Source organism: Theropithecus gelada, chromosome 1 (genome assembly GCF_003255815.1).
Source record: "Theropithecus gelada isolate Dixy chromosome 1, Tgel_1.0, whole genome shotgun sequence".
Lineage (NCBI taxonomy): Eukaryota > Metazoa > Chordata > Mammalia > Primates > Cercopithecidae > Theropithecus > Theropithecus gelada.
In genome coordinates this window covers 172,754,490-172,773,170 of record NC_037668.1, presented here as the reverse complement: position 1 = coordinate 172,773,170, position 18,681 = coordinate 172,754,490, and the positions used below count along the sequence as shown (strand labels likewise).

General features: G+C 35.9%; 1 protein-coding gene across 1 annotated transcript in view; it reads left to right on the top strand.

Moving 5' to 3' along the window:
- The window catches only part of CDC73 (cell division cycle 73), a 140,095-nt gene that overhangs the window by 84,283 nt on the left and 37,131 nt on the right, over positions 1–18,681 (top strand). The window contains exons 11-13 of the mRNA XM_025400291.1: positions 4,823–4,880; positions 13,136–13,171; positions 13,464–13,551. Coding sequence (XP_025256076.1) covers positions 4,823–4,880; positions 13,136–13,171; positions 13,464–13,551 — 182 coding nt within the window. The remainder of the gene's footprint in view (positions 1–4,822; positions 4,881–13,135; positions 13,172–13,463; positions 13,552–18,681) is intronic.

The window sequence follows — 18,681 nt, the reverse complement described above, 5'->3', positions numbered from 1 at the left end:
GGATGTGGAGAAATAGGAACACTTTTACACTGTTGGTGGGATTGTAAACTAGTTCAACCATTATGGAAAACAGTATGGCGATTCCTCAAGGATCTAGAACTAGATGTACCATATGACCCAGCCATCCCATTACTGGGGATGATGAGCATTTTTTTATGTGTCTGTTGGCTGCATAAATGTCTTCTTTTGAGAAGTGTCTGTTCATATCCTTTGCCCACTTTTTGATGGGGTGGTTGTTTTTTTCTTGTAACTTTGAGTTCTTTGTAGATTCTAGATATTAGCCCTTTGTCAGATGAGTAGGTTGCAAAAATTTTCTCCCATTCTGTAGGTTGCCTGTTCACTCTGATGGTAGTTTGTTTTGCTGTGCAGAAGCCCTTTAGTTTAATTAGATCCATTTGTAAATTTTGGCTTTTGTTGCCATTGCTTGTGGTGTTTTAGACATGAAGTCCTTGCCCATGCCTATGTCCTGAATGGTATTACGGAGGTTTTCTTCTAGGGTTTTTATGGTTTTAGGTCTAACATTTAAGTCTTTAATCCCTCTTGAATTAATTTTTGTATGAAGTGTAAGGAAGGGATCTAGTTTCAGCTTTCTACATATGGCTAGCCAGTTTTCCCAGCATGATTTATTAAATAGGGAATCCTTTCCCCATTTGTTGTTTTTGTCAGATTTGTCAAAGATCAGATGTTTGTAGATGTGTGATACTATTTCTGAGGGCTCTGTTCTGTTCTGTTGGTCTATATCCCTGTTTTGGTACCAGTACCATGCTGTTTGGGTTACTGTAGCCTTGTAGTATAGTTTGAAGTCAGGTAATGTGATGCCTCCAGCTTTTTTCTTTTGGCTTAGGATTGTCTTGGCAATGCAGGCTCATTTTTGGTTCCATATGAACTTTAAAGCATTTTTTTCCAATTCTGTGAAGAAAGTCATTGGTAGCTTAATGGGGATGGCATTGAATCTATAAATTACCTTGGGTAGTATGGCCATTTTCACGATGTTGATTCTTCCTATCCATGAGCATGGAATGTTCTTTCCATTTGTTTGTGTCCTCTTTTATTTCATTGAGCAGTGGTTTGTAGTTCTCCTTGAAGAGTTGCTTCACATCCCTTGTAAGTCGGATTCCTAGGTATTTTATTTTCTTTGAAGCAGTTGTGAATGGGAGTTCACTCATGATTTGGCTCTCTGTGTGTTATTAGTGTAGAGGAATGCTTGTGATTTTTGCACCTTGATTTTGTATCCTGAGACTTTGCTGAAGTTGCTTATCAGCTTAAGGAGATTTTGGGCTGAGACGATGGGGTTTTCTAAATACACAGTCATGATGGTATTATATATTATGATATTTATTCTACTTGTTTAAACTGCACATACTGGTCCTTTGCAAATATCAGAAAATTTTAGATGATCTCATTTGCTAAAATAATGAAAGCCAGGATTGCTTGTAAACAGCATACTTTGTTTTGTATTTTTATTATTCACAAATGTGGTTCTCTCACCGTTTTTCCCTTCTGTGTTAATTCGGTTATTACTTTTCTCGAATGCCTCAAGTCTTGGTGAAATTGTAATGATTCTGACTTTTCAAGAGAAAGCAGGTTTTCCTCTCCAGTTAGCACAACTTGTCAGCTCTTTTGTTTTTGTGCCGATACCTTTCTTTTCCCAGCTGTGTAGTGTTTTTTCTTCCAATCCAAATATGTCTTTAAAAATATAGGATTGTCAGTCTGTTCCATATTACTTCCAGATTATTTTTTCTGTTTATTAATACATGCCGTGTGTGTGTGTGCGTGTGTTGCCTTTGTAAAATGACTTCACCTTTGTCTCTTCATCTTTAGGGTGGAGGGTGGTGGGGTTGATTTCTGCAATCCCTTATGCAGCAACTACTCCAGCTTTACTTAAAAATAATGGAAATCAGAGTAGAATGTGCTTTTAGTCTCTTGAGTGATGTTGGCTGGGGAGAGTCCTAGAAACGGCTATAAATTCGTGACGTGATTTGCAAAGAACTTCCCAGTTTTCTTCCAAGAAGGTTATATTCTACTGTTTTGTCATTAGTTTATTGTTGTGTCACAGCTGTATAACTCTTTGTGTGTGTATTGGCGGGGCGGTTGTTTGTACCAACTCAAAAATTAAACGAAGTTATACTGTACTGACCTCGACAACTGAAATTTTCAGTAAGCCTTGAGAAGACAAAATTAGATAACTTTTTTTTTTCTATTGCACCTGACAGAACTTTGATTCAACTGAGACAACCAAAAGTGTATGTGGGGTTTGTAGAGTGCTGAGATGGGAGATTTGACTCATATAATCAAGAATGGTTAAGGGTAAAGTAGATCTTGCAGGCCACTAGAAATAGATAGTGGGTATTACAAAGGGTATTATACTCTACCTCTTTTCTTTCATTATAGCTTAATTCTCTTTTCTGCCAATACATTTTCTCCATGAGTCAAGGGACATCATCATCAGTGATTTTAGGCTTATTTCCTTGTAGCCTTGTAGCTAGTGGTTTTAACAGCTAGCTCTAGTCTATAAAAAATAATCCCAGTCTATAAAAAACAATCCCAAAGAAGGACTTTTGATTGATGAAGTCTAGGATATATACCTTTCCTAGTGACGAAGGGATAGAGCTTATTGCCATAAAGGAGTGATTGAGTCATCAAGCAAGGATTATTACTAGGCAAACAGAAAATACCCATTATTGGTATTTAAAGGGATCAAGTTTTGAGCTTATTCAAAAGTAGACAAAAATTCCTAAGGGTTATAATTTGTAGTGGAAAAGGTTTTTTTTTTTTTTGTTTTTTGTTTTCATATTATTTACACATGCTTATACCTTTATTTATACATGCTTATACACATGCTTATAGTACAGGTGTACAACTAATTCAGTAGTTAGTTGGATCACTTTGGGTTTGTATAGTTATCTTTATATGCACATAATTTTTATTCTGGTGATTTTGAACTTCGGCCACTGTATTCCAAAAAAAGAAGGGCTTTGATTTGAATCCAGCCAGACTTGTGGTTAAGTGTGGACAGAAGATGTCTGCATATATACGTGCTCATTGTTTTTCTGTCTCATTTTCTATGTTTTTCCTCTTAAATCACATCCCCACGAGTCAGTATTTATATACTAGAATAGGTAAGTAATATGATTAGTTTACTCTTATTATATAATGTCTAGTTGATTCTTTATATAGGAGCTAATGTTTCTTTTAATGGATTCCTTGTAATGATTATCACCTGGCTTCTGATTTTTTAAAAATCTAGTGCAGTTCAGTTCAACTAGCTGCAGTGCCCAGAGCCTACTATGCTCCAGGTACTGGAATTACAAAGAATAAAAATAGTTATGTCCCCTAACATAAACTTAGAGAAAAATATAATCAGAAGGTTCCCCCACATTATAATAATGTTAAATATTTGATGTGCTCTCCACCCTAATTATGATTCACTTTTTTTTTTTTTTAAACATTTAAAGGTTTACCTGAATGTAATATAGTTGGAGGAAGACCATATCATAAGTACGCTTGATAAATTTTTATGAACAAACATCTGTGAAACCAGCACCCGGAATGACTCAGTAGTAAATACACCAATATATATTAATAACTAAATGCCCAATAGTGAGAACATTGGAAAAAAGGATATTTTGCTGTCCTCAGGTGTCTTTTTGTGTGGTTGTTTTTTTTTCTTCTTGGAGTTTTTGCCACCTACCTGCCCCTGTGACTGTTGTTTCTTGTAATAAAGAATGGTTTCTGTGATGTTCTAACTGAATACTAGGAATACCACTGTATTGAAGTGAAAGTCTTTTTTCTCTTGTACTCATTTTTATAGTCATTTATTTTTTAAAAAATGCTATAGGATAGCCTGCTATTTCAAACAATTTTACCATGTTTACCATCTGAAATTTTGAAGAGAATGTAGTGTAATTATAATTAGTATTTAGCAATATTTCTTTGGAAATGTTCTTTGCGATGCTAATATTGATTTTAATTTTTATGTATTTTTATACCTCCCCTGATATTTGTCAAATTTCCTTCTGTTATGTACAACTAAAGTCTTTATGAATTCATAGTTATGAAATTTACACTTGCAACTTTCTGTAAAGAAAAATGTATTATGAAATATCACTGTGAATATGATTGAAACTATTGCACTAAAAACAGACATTTTAAGAATCTTAAGCATTTCAGAGGCATCTATCCTTGAGTATATAATTGATATACTTCAACACTTAGCATATTTCCTTGTACATCTTACATTTTCAGTAATTATTGAGATTTGTTATTTAGTTTTTAAGATACTCTCATGTGCTCTTAATTCAAATGTAACATCTCTTCTTTATAAATGTGATTTTTCCTGAATATTTTAAAGGCATTTAATTATTTGAAATGTTTATGTTTTTTAAATACCTTCCAATATAACGTATGTTAGGTTTTTTTAACAGGAGAGTATATATCATTTATTTTGAGATTGTTTAGAGAAAAAAAGGTTGACTTGATTTTAGAATAGGCAGTGATATTTCTGAGAATATTAAAATTGTCAGCAGTTAAACAAATCATTTAAAAATATTACATGCTTACAGTAACTACTCTGTAGTAACTAAGTTTGTTTTACACGAAAGATGTTTATTATGATCTCATGACTAATAGCATAAAAGATCAGGAGAGTTTTCATTTTTATTTTTTTCTTAAACTGTAGGTCATAACATGTTTAGTGGAGTAACCAATTGAGTGAGAAAAACAGAACAAGAGACAGAGAGATACGAGATTTCTTTGCAATAATTACAGTGTTTATTATGTAAAGAAACTTTGATCTTATATATCAATTCTTATTCTTTTAAAGGAGGGTGCATCTGCACGGAAGACTCAGACTCCTGCAGCCCAGCCAGTACCAAGACCAGGTAAAAATATAAAACTTTGTTTTTTGCTTTCTTTCAAAAGCTCATAACAGTGCAAGTTTTTTGGTATGTGTATATAATGCTTTGAACACATTTAAATTTTACCTAAAATACATTGCAAAGTCATGTTTCTTTAAAGACTGTCGATACTGTTTAAGCAGATCTCAAAACTGTGATAATATACATAAAATGCTTGCTAAACTTCAGTCAGCATCATTAATAAATCTTCATGTTTTTAGCAGAAAGACATAAAGAAATAAAGTGAAAAGCATATTAAATTATTTATTTTCCTATAGTGTAATAAGCAGCTGAACTGGATTTTGTAATATTCTTTATTGAAGTAATGTTTTCCCCGATTTGATTCACAGGTCATTGATAAAATGGGTTATGAAACACTGTTTTTCAATAATGAAGTTATACTATAGAACATTTACTTGAATAAATAGGTATAGTGAAGACTTAAAGAAAAATTTTAAGAAAATGTTTTCATTTCGGTTAAGATTTTAGAAACATGTTTTAAAACATTTTTAAATGTTTAAAAGCTATTTATATATATCCATCCTCATCAGGTAGTATGTACAGATGTGATTTTTTTTCCTACAGCAGCACAGAATTATAATTTTAATAGAATGATATTCAGCTTTGATGCTTAGAACTTCAGATATCTGTGTTGAACACCTAAAGTTCTGTATCATTTTTTAAAAAATGTGTTAAGCAAAGGTAGTATTGAAGTTATTTTAGAAAAATTCTTCCCCCTATTCCTAGTACCTAAAAAGACTGATCTTTATAGATACTAAGATACCAACCCTATATTTATTTTTGGTCTTTTGGGTTTGTTTTTGGTGTTTGGTGTTTGTTTTATTTTTACATTTATTTAGCATAATTTCAGTGCTAGGCTATACCAGCTGCCACCCCCGCCCCCCCGCCCTTTTTTTTTTTTTTTTTTTTTTTTAAAATAACCTCATCAGTGCTGTTGAAAGTGAGTATGAAAAAAGAAAATAAAGGTTTGGAAAGATACAGGCAAGAACTTAACTGGATCTTCTGCATAAATTTCACAGTATCAATAGTGCAGATACGGATATCCTCTTATTCATAGTATGTACACAGGCCAGTTCTAAAATTATTTAGATTATGAATATTAACTATTTTCTGGAGGCATGTCAAAAGCATGGTACATGGGGCTTATGTTGGGATGGTTTTGCAGGGTGATTTCCTTATGTCCTGTATTCATGCTCCTCTTAGATGTGGCTAGTATTTCCTTTTTTTGTTTTTATTTTTTGTTTGACAGTAGGTTTGTTTGAAATTTTTGTCATTGCTGTTTTTAAGTAGGTGTGGAGAAGAGGAGTGCTCTGTCAGCCTTGTTATACTTAGACTAGATTGGATGTAATTGATTAAGATGACAGGACTAATTTTCGATAGAGATGGTCATACCAGAATCCATCATGAGAGTATAAGAACAACAACTAAATTCAACAAATATTATTTGAATTTCTATATAGTAGGCTCTTGTCCGGAAACTAAGAGAAGCTGAAGGAGCTTTTTACAGGAAGGAAGAAAAAAGTGAAGGAAATAGGGATGGACAGATGGGGTTGGGCCCAAAGAATACTAAACATAAAGTATAGGAATATTGTGGAGGCAGTTGAATCACAGATAAGAGAATTGTTTGCTTTTCTTTGGAAGGGAGGGATGGGAGGTTATGGTTTGTCAGAAATGGAAAAAGGAGAACAAGCCACCACCTGAGGATTCTAACTTAGAATCTGTGATGTAAAATTTTTTCTATTTCATATTTTCATAAAATAAGTTAGTATATAAGGAAAGGGCTGGGAGAGGCACTGATATCTAAACAAACCATTTTGTTCATGTGTCTTGTGATAAAGTTAAAGGGTCTAGATTTTACTAGGCAGTTATGTGGCTAGGGGAAGATCATGTGCGTAAAGTAAGGGGTCCTAAGTCTTTTCACCTCTTAATGTTCTAGCCTACTTTTTCAATTGCTCTGTTAAAGTGCACTGGGGATTAAACCGATCAAAATTAATCTGAACTAATGTCTCATCATACATCAGATATTCTGTTGCCCATCCATGTGAACTTTCCACTTCCTACTCCCACTTACTGCTTCACACCCATACATCCACATTTCCTACCCACCATTCTAAAGTAATTAAGGTTTTTGCTCTCATTCAGCAATAAGACTTGATTGGAATGGATAGTAGTAGTTTGAAGTCTTTATTTGTCCTAATTAGTGTATTTTTATTTTGCTGCCAAAATGTTAAATGCATCTGCTTTTGGGGGTGCAGCCCAGTTTTGAAGGGATATTGTTTAATATTTGACATGTACACTAGTATTATTTCTTTAAAATCTGAAAAATGTGAGTACCCAAAATATATATGGCCAGTGTAAGAAGGGGGATTATAGAAGTGTAACTGTTATTTGTTGGGTAGAGTTTGGATAATTTGGAAATGGGAGACTGACCCACCTGTTCTTTCCTTGAGTGAGATACCTCAAGGGTGGAGTTCTGTTTTTGAGCATTTACAAACTTTTATTTCTCATTTCATCAAATATTTATTTAGTTCTGTTGTGCCAGGCAAGTCTGTGGGTAAATTTAATGTTTTAAAGTGTTTACAGTTAAACACTTTAAACATCTAAAGCTCTAAAAATTTCCAACCTCTCAAAATTCATTTAGGGAATATAACAAGAGGCACATGTTTTCCAGTGGATTCATAAATAAAAGCATTTGAAAGTACTGGGGGAACCAGCCCCCAATATTTCAATGTAGGTTCTTTTTATTTTCCCTAAGGGTCAGCTGGTCTGAGAAATAAAGAGAAAGAGTACAAAGACAGTAATTTTATAGCTGGGCCTCCAGGGGTAATATCACGTATTGGTAGTTCCGTGATGTCCCCTGAGCCGCAAAACCAGCAAGTTTTTATTAGGGATTTTAAAAGGGGAGGGGTATATGAACAGGGAGTGGGTCACAAAGATCACATGCTTCAAAGGGCAATAAAGATCACAAGGCAAAGGCAAAATTAGAATTACTGATGAGAGTCTGTGTCCCGCTGTGCATTTCTTGATAAACATCTTAACAGAAAACAGGGTTCGAGAGCGGAGAACCGCTCTGACCAAAATTTACCAGGCTGGAATTTCCCAATCCTGATAAGCCTGAGGGTATTGCAGGAGACCAGGACGTATTTCAGTCCTTATCTCAACCTCATAAGACAGACACTCCCAGAGCAGCCGTTTATAGACCTCCCCCCAGGAACGCATTCCTTCCCCAGGATACTCCTTGCTGGGAAAAGAATTCAGTGATATCTCACTTACTTGCATGTCTATTTATAGGCTCTCTGCAAGAAGAAAAATATGACTCTATTCTGCCTGACCCCGCAGGCAGTCAGACCGTGTGGTTATCTTCTCTTGTTCCCTGAAAATCGTTGTTATTCTGTTCTTTTTTAAGGTGCACTGATTTCATATTGTTCAAACACATGTTTTACAATCGATTTGTACAGTAGTAGTCCTGAGGTGACGTACATTCTCACCTTACAAAGATAACAGGATTAAGAGATTAAAGTAAAGACAGGCATAAGAAATTATAAGAGTATTATTAGGGAAGTGATAACTTGCATGAAATCTTCATAATTTATGTTCAGAGATTGCAGTAAAGACAGGCATAAGAAATTATAAAAGTATTAATTTTGGGAACTGGTAAATGCCCATGAAATCTTCACAATTTATGTTCTTCTGCCGTGGTTCCAGCTGGTCCCTCCATTCGGTGTCCCTGACTTCCTGCAACAGAAAGGCCATAGTTCTGGACTTCACTGTCTTTCCTTTTTATAGCCATATTGAATTTCTTGCACATATCCTTGTCTGTCTTCTCTCCTTTATTAATGTATACACCATCCATACTTCACTAATTCATAGTTCTTTTGAGATGACTAAGTGGCCTATGGTACTAGTTTATGTGCTTAATACCACTCATGTGAGATTGAGAGAGTGAGCTAGTGGCTGTATATTTTATACAAATTTATTATGCTATTCAATGATGTAATTTATAACCTAGCTACTGCTTGGAGTACTTCTCCTCTCATCCCATAGTTTTAAATCTATGTGCTAATGATTTCCAAATTTGTATCTCCAGTTCAAACTCTGATATCTTATATTAACTGTCTGTGTAACATTTGGATTTGCCATAGGCGTTTTAAAACTAATTAAGATAATGTTTTCCCTGCTATTTTCCCCAAGGCCTCTTACTCTATAGTCTTCTCCTTTTTCATAGAGTGACAACACCATCAACTTTGTTTCTTAAATCAAAAATTTGGAAGTTACTCTTTATTCATCACATTTCCTTACTCCTTTTCTGTTAGTGGGTTCTGTCAGATGTACCTTTTCTGTATTCCAAATTTATCTATTTTTCTTTATCTCCACTACCACAACTCAAGTAGAAACCATCATCATCTCTCTAGACCAGTGGGTCTCAGTGTGGTCGGCTGCCTGGTGTCAGCCCATGACCTTTTTATTTCCGGTGCCAACAAAACAGATACAGAAATTGAGGGTAAAATCGTGTCATAGCATCTGAGTACATTATCATCTTTCTAGAAATTCATTGTTATTATATTTTATTCAGTTGACTTTGAATTGGAAATCAAACAAAAACTCAACCACACATGGTTTGAGTAGCACCATTGTTGACTGTTGTAATAGTCCTAACTGAGCTTTCTGCCTTCACACGTGTACCCTTTTTGATCTCTTGTCCAAATCCATTGTTTTTTTTTTCTTCCAGACTTGTGAAATGAAAATAAAATCTTGTCACTTTCTAGCTTAATAGTTATAGGACTTTCCAGTGGCACTTAAATGTAAACTTAATATTGCTTAAAAGGCCCTAGATTAATTGGTCTCTGCATATATTTGTAACCTCATCTCCTGCCATTCTTCCTTTCTTCCTTCTGGTCTACACATTTGCTTTGTTTCAGTTCCCTAAGTGCAGCAATTTCTTCCTGATATTTGCCCACATTCCTACCTCTTATCTGGACTGTTCGCCTACTTGTTCTTGGCAATTTGGCTTGTTTTCATCTTTCAAATTTCAGCTTAAATGCCACTTTCTTTGAGAAGCTTTTTGCATTCTATCTAAAGCACACTTTTCTGCCAGTATACACTCATTTTGTTCCCTTAGTATATGTTCCATTTAGATTATGTGTTTGGTTGCATTTTTGTTTATGGTCTGGGCTCCCCTACTCTGCTGAAAGCTCTTTGAGGGCAGGAATTACTTCTGTTTTATTTGCAGTTTAATAATAACTTAGCAGCGATGCTTGTACACAGGCTCTGAATGAATGTTTCTTAAGAATCTAATTTATTTGAAATCAAACAAAGCAACAGTAATTTTTCTTATGGTTTATTCTCAGCTTGTAAATTGGCAATTAGCGCACTTGCTTGAGTAGTAGTAGAAGTAGTAGTAGTAGAAGCGGCAGCAGTTAGCATCTACTGTAGTTGTAGGATTCAGTAAATGGTGAGTATGTGCTAATACCTGGTTAAGAACTTTAGCATGCATTATTATTTTTAAAATTCTCACAGCAATATCAAGATATAGAAACTATTATCTCTTTTACGATTGAGGAAACTGAGGCTGAGCAAAGTTAATCAACTTGCCTAGACAGTGGCAAAATAAGGATATGAACTAAAATAATCTGAGTACAGACCTTTGCTGTTGATCACTCTGTCATACAAACTCGTTATGTTTCTCTCCCCCTCCCCCTTTAAGATCAAGCTTCTCATTGACATGTTCATCACAGTGTCTCAGTCAGGGTCCTGACATACTAGGGAACTTGTTTATATTCATTTGCAGTTTTTTTTTAAACGAAACCTCTAAACTTTATTTTTAACATTTGTGAGTTTTTTTATTTTGCCTTTTTCTTACATTGGGTCTTCTCGGCCTTGAGTTTAGTAAATGTTTGCCTAAATTCCTGAGGGCATTTGTGGATTTCCTCACCAAATCCAACAGTACTTCAGTCAGAGATTTCTCCCTTGCCCTCTCTTTCTTCTTCCCTCTCTTCCTCTCCCCCTTCCCTGCCTTCCTTCCATCTGTCCATCACAGATTTATTTCTTGAAACCTCTTTGTTTTTTGTAGTTCCCTTTAGTCATAATAGAAACTCCTGTTTTCCTGTTTATCCATCCTGTTATCCCTTTATCTCTCCAATAAATGCCAAATATTTACCGAGACTGTATTATATTTCAGATGATACTATCTAACCAATCAGATTTATCCATGACCCTCCATTTCTCTAATTGATTTAAGAAAATTCTAGTTTTTTTCCTCAGCAAGATGAGAAAACCGTAATAGTAAAGGCATATGTCTCAGCATGTATTTGTGTGTATAGTTATCTGCTTTCTGTGGCTCGAAGATCATACTACTGAATCCTGTGATAGTTTATCACAATGAGAGAGCTATACAAAGGATTACAAAGAATTAGTTAAAATGTAGCATTTTGCTGCTTTTTAGATAGAACATTTTCTGAAAGTGTATGTGCTGTGTTATTCACTTTAAAGATGGTATCCATTTTTAAGAACTGACATTCAATTAGAGTTTTAAGTCTCCTAAATTTTTCTTTATTTTTGTCATTTAAAAAACAAAACTCGATCATGGCATGTGGCACATTGAGTTATTGTATAGTCAAATACTGAAAATAGAACTTGCAGCACTTTTTATCCTAAGATGTATTGATCTTGTGTTAGGTTATTACCATTAATGTCAACAAATATTTCTATACATTAAAAGTTCATTGTGTATAAACATAATACGAAGATATGGGCCACGCTCAGTGGCTTACCCCTGTAATCGCAGCACTTTAGGAGGCTGAGGTGGGAGGATAGCTTGAGCTCAGGAGTTCGAAATCAACCCTGGGTGACAGAGCGAGACCCTGTTTTTGTTAAAAAGAACAAAAAAAGATAGGAAGATTTGTGTATTTATAATATGATCACAATCAATCATATGGTCATTTTCAGGTAATATAGACCTTCACATATACATGACTGATTACCTGTAACACTGTATTTCTCACCTGAAAAGAGACCAGAAACAATTTTTAAAAGAAAGAAAAAAAAATAAAAGGAATTTTTTAAACTTAGCTCTCAATAACTACTTTTCCTTTTCTTCCAGAATGGTTAAGCGTATTCACACTTTGCACAGTATTATTTGCTCTTATGCTCTGCTTTCACATTTATTACAGTGGTAATCAGCTTATTATGAAATTATTTCTTCTCTGTCTCTCTCTCTCTTTTTTTTTTTTTTTTTTTGCTAGACCTGAACATCCTTGAATGTAGATACTGGGTGCCTGACATTGTAATACAGTAGTCCCCACTTACTAGCAGGGCATACGTTCCAAGACCCCCAGTGGATACCTGAAACCAGGGAGGGATAGTACAAAACCAAGTTCAGTCAACCAGAACATGTTTCTCTTTATGTCTCCCATAAATTTAATGCCCTTTCCATCTTAACTAAACACTGTCACTCACTGTGACTGAAACTTTCGCAGTTTGAGGTACAAAGGGAAAAGTAGCATGGATTTCTTTTTCTTCTTCACAATTACACAGATGGTAGATTCTTTGTTTTTATTGTAGGTGTTAGCAACCTCAGGATGTGATTTTATTTTATTTTTTTCTTTTCTTACTAAGTAGAGATTTTCACCTTTTCACCTAAGGGAAACACTTAATGTCTTGTCTTTGGTAGTGGAGTATCCAAATTGTCAGCCTTATCACTCTTGCCCTTTGGGGCCATTCGTATGTAAAACAATGGCCACTTGAAACAAGCACTGTGATAACAGTGAGGGAGATGACGACGAGTGACTAAAGTGTGGGTAGTGTATAGAGTGTGGGTGTGCTGGACAAAGAGAGCATTCACATCCTGGGTGGGGCAGTGTGAGATTTCGTTATGCTCCTGAGAAAGATGTGCAATTTCAAATCTTGTGAATTGTTTGTTTCTGGAATTTTCTCTTTAATATTTTCAGACCACAGTGGACTGTGGTTAACTGAAACTGTAGAAACAGAACTATGGATATTGTATATTCACTTTCCTTTTGACTGCAGATTGTTGAATAATGCATTTTAATATTTTTGTCAAACAGAGAATGTTGAGAAGATAGTTGTAAAATACGTCTTCTGATTTACAGTTAGTCATATGTGAATACAAATAATTTAAAAAATACCCCTTACTTGTAAGTTTGAAAATAAGAATATGGTTTTTATGACACAGAGTTGTGATTTTTTTTTCTTCTTTACAGTTTCTCAAGCAAGACCTCCCCCAAATCAGAAGAAAGGTGAGGTTGTGAATATGATTTTAAACTTAACTTTTAAAAGTAAATGATTGCAGAACCAGACCTGATACTTTCCTCATGCAGCTGTATCACATGTTTGTGCTTGGTATCCATTCTGATTTGTCAGAACTCAAGCCACATTGATTATTAAATATTTTTAAATATCCACTGGCTTAAAATATTTTTTAGATCGAAAGAGTTAAAGTTACAATTTATAATCTTTTAACTTTTAGTAGGGAAAGTAATTGTAATTCCTAATAATACATTTTCTACCTGTAAAATTTTGTCTTTATAGGATCTCGAACACCCATTATCATAATTCCTGCAGCTACCACCTCTTTAATAACCATGCTTAATGCAAAAGACCTTCTACAGGACCTGAAGTAAGTAATTTATTAAACTATCCTGTTCGTAGGACATTGAGATATCATTGGAAAATAGTAGTTACTGAATCAGTATTACTTATTTGGAGAAAACAAAATTTCAGTTTCTGTGCTATAGGCCTTACACTTAGTATGAAGCATAATTTTTCAAAACAGGATATATTCTTTTATATTTGGATCCTTTAGGGAAAGTTACAGAAACTTCTGGCTAAAGTCCTAATGAAAAAGGATACTATCATATTAACTTTTAATATGAATTGTTTTCTTTTGATGTTTTTCTCTGAGAGAGCTTGAGGAAGTTCTAAAGCTTCCTCAGTTCAGGTTCTCTCTGAATATTAGATGTTATACCGTAGTGGGAGTAAGGAGGTGGATAGGTGGGGGTCATAGTTATTTAACCTAGATAGCAGTGAAAGTTAAAGAAGTGAAAATGAAACCTATAAATGATGATAAAATTTCCACATGCTTAACTTTAAAAAATGTTTAATGTCTATTTTCCTTCCTCATTTCCTTATTAAAATGAATACAATCACACTTGTACCCAGTTTGTTCTAATAAACATGCATCATGGTTATTGGGCACAAAATAAATCTCTTCCATTCCCAACCACTTTCAGATTTACAATTTAAGTAGTTTACATATATTTTCCCATAGCATTTCTTCTATTAATGAATATTTTTAAGTCTGTTTACTACTTCTTGGATTGGCTATAGTTTACAGAAGAAAGATGGCAATATAAAAATTGTTTTAAATAAGCTTCAGTGATATATACATTAACAAGGTTTAAAATGAGCCATGTTTAAGTGATTTTCAGAATGCTATCAAGTTTTTTAGACACAGTGTTGCAAACAGTTTTTCCTCAGTAGATTTTTTTTTTAGTCATCTTCATTGTTAAAATGGGTGACTATTTTATATATTCAGCTAAATACCATTGACTGATGTAGGATTTTAAGATAGTTCCTTCTATCAGAATGCATTTTATGAAATAGGGGATAGGGATAGAAAATGCAGGAGCTCAAAAATTGTAATACATACCGTTTCAGAGGATAAGAGAAATGCTGTGATCACTAGTTGGAGAGAAGGGGGTTAACTGTATTCTGCTTTAATATTTTCATAGTGTTTGTTACATTTTCATGGTACTTCTTACTAAACAAAAGCTGTCAGATTTTCCTGTTGTGTTACATACATTATTTAATTTTGGTATTTGTTAGGAATTTGGACTGTTACTCACTAATCTTAATATGGTTTTATTTGAAGTGGTACTGGCTTAAAGGCATGTCCTTCCAGAGTGATTTTGTGATTGCTCTGCCAGATGCTTCAAGAATATCTCAAGCCTTGAGTTGATTTTTGTGTTAAATTCTTAACATAAGGATTTCTAGTCTGTCTTTGAATCAGACCAGAGTGACATTGGACCCTGGCTGACAAATTATCCAGGAGCCCCTTTTCTTCCCCTGCTCCAGAGGTAGATCAAGATGGGTATGCTTCCCCGACATTTGATTGGAAACAGTTTTTTCCCTCTAGTTTAATCTTTCATTGATTGTGTGACTCTTCTGTGGCTCTAGTTCCAGTTCCTGTGTGGCTCTAGTTCCAGTTCCTCTGTGTCCTTTCCCTATGTAGTTGGTAAAAGCCAATTCTCAGTACTGCCTACACTTTCCTCGTGGGCAGTACCTGTGTACTTTATTAGTCCTCAGCATTTTCTTCATTTGTAGCCCATGACTCTTTTCTTTCTAGTCAGCATTTCAGGTATATGTTACATTGTATTTAGCATTTCCAGGTGTTTATGTATAAAGTTCCAGTTTCAGTAATGTAGTATACCAGATAGTATAAACCATTTTAGTAGGAAGTTGTTAGTCTGCCAAATGTAGTGAATTTCTTAATTCATGTTTCATAATTGTTTGAGTTGTACCTGAGGGGAATTAAAAATGCAGACTATTGGCTGGGCACAGTGGCTCACACCTGTAATCCCAGCACTTTGGGAGGCCAAGGCGGACGGATCACGAGGTCAGGAAATCAAGACCATCCTGGCTAACATAGTAAAACCCCGTCTCTACTAAAAATACAAAAAAAATTAGCTGAGTGTGGTGGTGGGCACCTGTAGCCCCAGCTACTTGGGAGGCAGAGGCAGGAGAATGGCATGAACCTGGGAGGCGGAGCTTGCAATGAGCTGAGATGGCGCCACTGCACTCCAGTGTGGGTGACAGAGCGAGACTCCATCTGAAAAAAAAAAAGCAGATTATTTTATAAGCTGTTTGGCCACTTAGCTATAGATTGTTTACAGTTGGGATACACTTGACATTAGAAATAAGTTTTAATGTTTTTCTAATCAGTGATGTTGATGCCTTAACTATGAGACAGGTTCAGATGAATTTAGTGATAACTCTCATTTGGGGAGATTGATGTGTATATTGAGTTTGTTCTTTCAACTAACATCTACAGAGCAATAACTAAAAGGTAAATTACTCTATAGATGGATGTACCACAAGCCCAACCTTCTAGGCGCTCACATGAGAGTGGCACTGGTTTGTCACTAGTTGCAGCTGCTGAGAAATGTGTTTTGCGCTTGTTGTAAAACTCAGTTTCAATGCCTTATTCTAAGTACAGTGAAAAATATACTGTCTTTTGACTCTGCAAATTTGAATCACATTCTGAAGATAGGTTCAGAAACAAATTTGACCTCAACAGTTAGCCTTTAAAAGCTTTATCTAGTTTCTCTCACAAATTATGTGCTATTAGTGAGAATGTATATAATAGTGATTTTTCATAATATATAAACAACTTGAAATGTATTGTTTTCTACAATTTGAAACCTAAAAATGATATACAGTATATCCAGTTTGACCCACTCTTATTCCTGAACAAAAATACAGATAGATAAAAGAAACTTTAAAGTCTATTTTAGCCTTAGGTTACCTCTGCCATTTAGTTGCAGAGCAGGAAATACAACCAGGTCTCCTGATGATCAATTTAGTAGTCTTATTATTTGTACTGTGGAGATACTTAACAAACATTCAGATTAAGAAATTAAGTTTTTATACAATTACATGGAAATTAAGCAGCCTGGTCCTAAATCACTTTTGGGCAAAGAATGAAATTAACACAGTGTTGGTTTTTTTTTTTTTTTTTTTTTTTTTTTTTTTTGGAGACAGGGTCTCTGTCACCCAGGCTGAAGTGCAGTGGTGTGATCTTGGCTCTCTCGGCTCTCTGCAACCTCTGCCTCCTGGGCTCAAACAATCCTCTTGCCTCAGCCTCCTGAGTAGCTGGGACTACAGGTGTGTGCTACCACACCTGGCAAATTTTTGTATTTTTTGTACAGACTAGGCTTAGCCATGTTGCCCAGGCTGGTCTCAAACTCCTGGACCCAAGTGATCTGCCTGCCTTGGCCTCCCGAAGTGCTGGGATTACAGGGATGAGCCACCATGCCCAGCCTCAAAAAATTCTTTGAAACAAGTGAAAACAAAGATACAGTGTACCAGAATCTCTGGGACACAGCTAAAGCAGTATTAAGAGGAAAGTTCATAGTGCTAAATGCCTATATCATGAAGTTAGATCTCAAATTAACCACCTAACGTCACACCTGGAGGAACTACAAGAACAAGAGCAAACCAGTCCCAAAGGTAGCAGAAGAAAATAACCAGAATCAGAGCTGAACAAAATTGATATGTGAAAATCCATACAAAAGATCAATAAAACCAAAAGTTGGTTCTTTGAAAGAGTAAGATTAATAGACTGCTAGCTAGATTAATAGAGAAAAAAAGAGAAAAGATCTAAATAAACACAATCAGAAATGACAAAGGGATATTACCACCAACTCCACAGAAATACAGAAAACCCTCAGAGACTACGAACACCTCTGTGCACACAAACTAGAATACCTAAAAGAAATGGATAAACTCCTAGAAACGTACAATCTCTCAAGATTGAATTAGGAAGGAGTTGAAATCCTTAACAGACCAATAATGAGTTCCGAATTTGAATCAGTAGTTAAAAAAACCCTACCAACCAGAAGCCCCCCAACCCCCAACCAAACAGAATGGGGGTGTGGCTTGCTTCTTCAGTACCCTGCTGCTGAAACCTCTAGGGGAGCATAACCAACGGGCAGGCTGTGGGGCTCAGACCCCACGGCAGTGTCTAGGGGTGAATGGTTTACAGCTGAAGCCCCAGTGGACGTGTGTTACAGGATGCTCTTTTGGTTTGCTCTATAGGTGACTTGTGTTAACCAACTCAGACCCTCTACCTTACCACAAGGACAGAGGGATTGCTGTATCGCAGGGTTTCTTACCTTGATGTACCGGAAGAATCAGATCGCATGTGGATTTGGAGAATGAGTGCAAGGTTTTATTGAGTAGAAGTAGCTCTCAGCAGATGGGGGAGCCAGAAAGGAGATGGTTTTCCCCTGGAGTTGGGCCGCTGTGGCCAAACTCTGCATCATTCTGATGGCCTGTCGGCTTGCTGGTGCCTGTTGGTGTGCTCTTGACCACCAAGAGCTTGCTTGCTGTGTCTTCTTCCGCCAGTGTGTTCCTCACAACGTCCAGCCGCTTGTGTCTTCTTCTGCTGATGTGCTCCTCTTGATGTCTGGCTGCCTGTGTGTGTGCCCACTAGGGTCGGGTTTTTATAGGACCTGGATGGGGGTGTGGCGGGCCAGGCTGGTCTTGGAAAATGGAACATTTGGGTGTGAAAGCAGAAGTGCCTGTCCTCATGTAGGTTCGTGGGGGTGGAGCCCTAGCCAAGGACCAGGCCCTCCTCTACCCAGCACTTGCCTTGCCCCATTCCATATCATTTAGAGGGACCATGCTTTTGCTTTCCCAGTACTCCCGTATCAGTACTGGAAATACTAGCCAGGGGACTCAGACAAGAGAAAGAAAGAAAGAAAAGACATCCAAATAGAGATGCCTTCTATCTTCGTAGATGATATGATTCCATACTTAGAAAACCCCGTAGTCTCTACCCAGATGTTCCTAGCACTGATAAACAATTTCAGTGAAATTTCAGATACAAAATCACTGTACAAAAATAAGTAGCATTTCTATACACTAATGTCCAAGCTGATAGCCAACTCAAGAATGCAGTCCTTTTCACAATAGTCACACTCCCACATGCACACACACGCACACACAAAACACCTAGGAATACAGC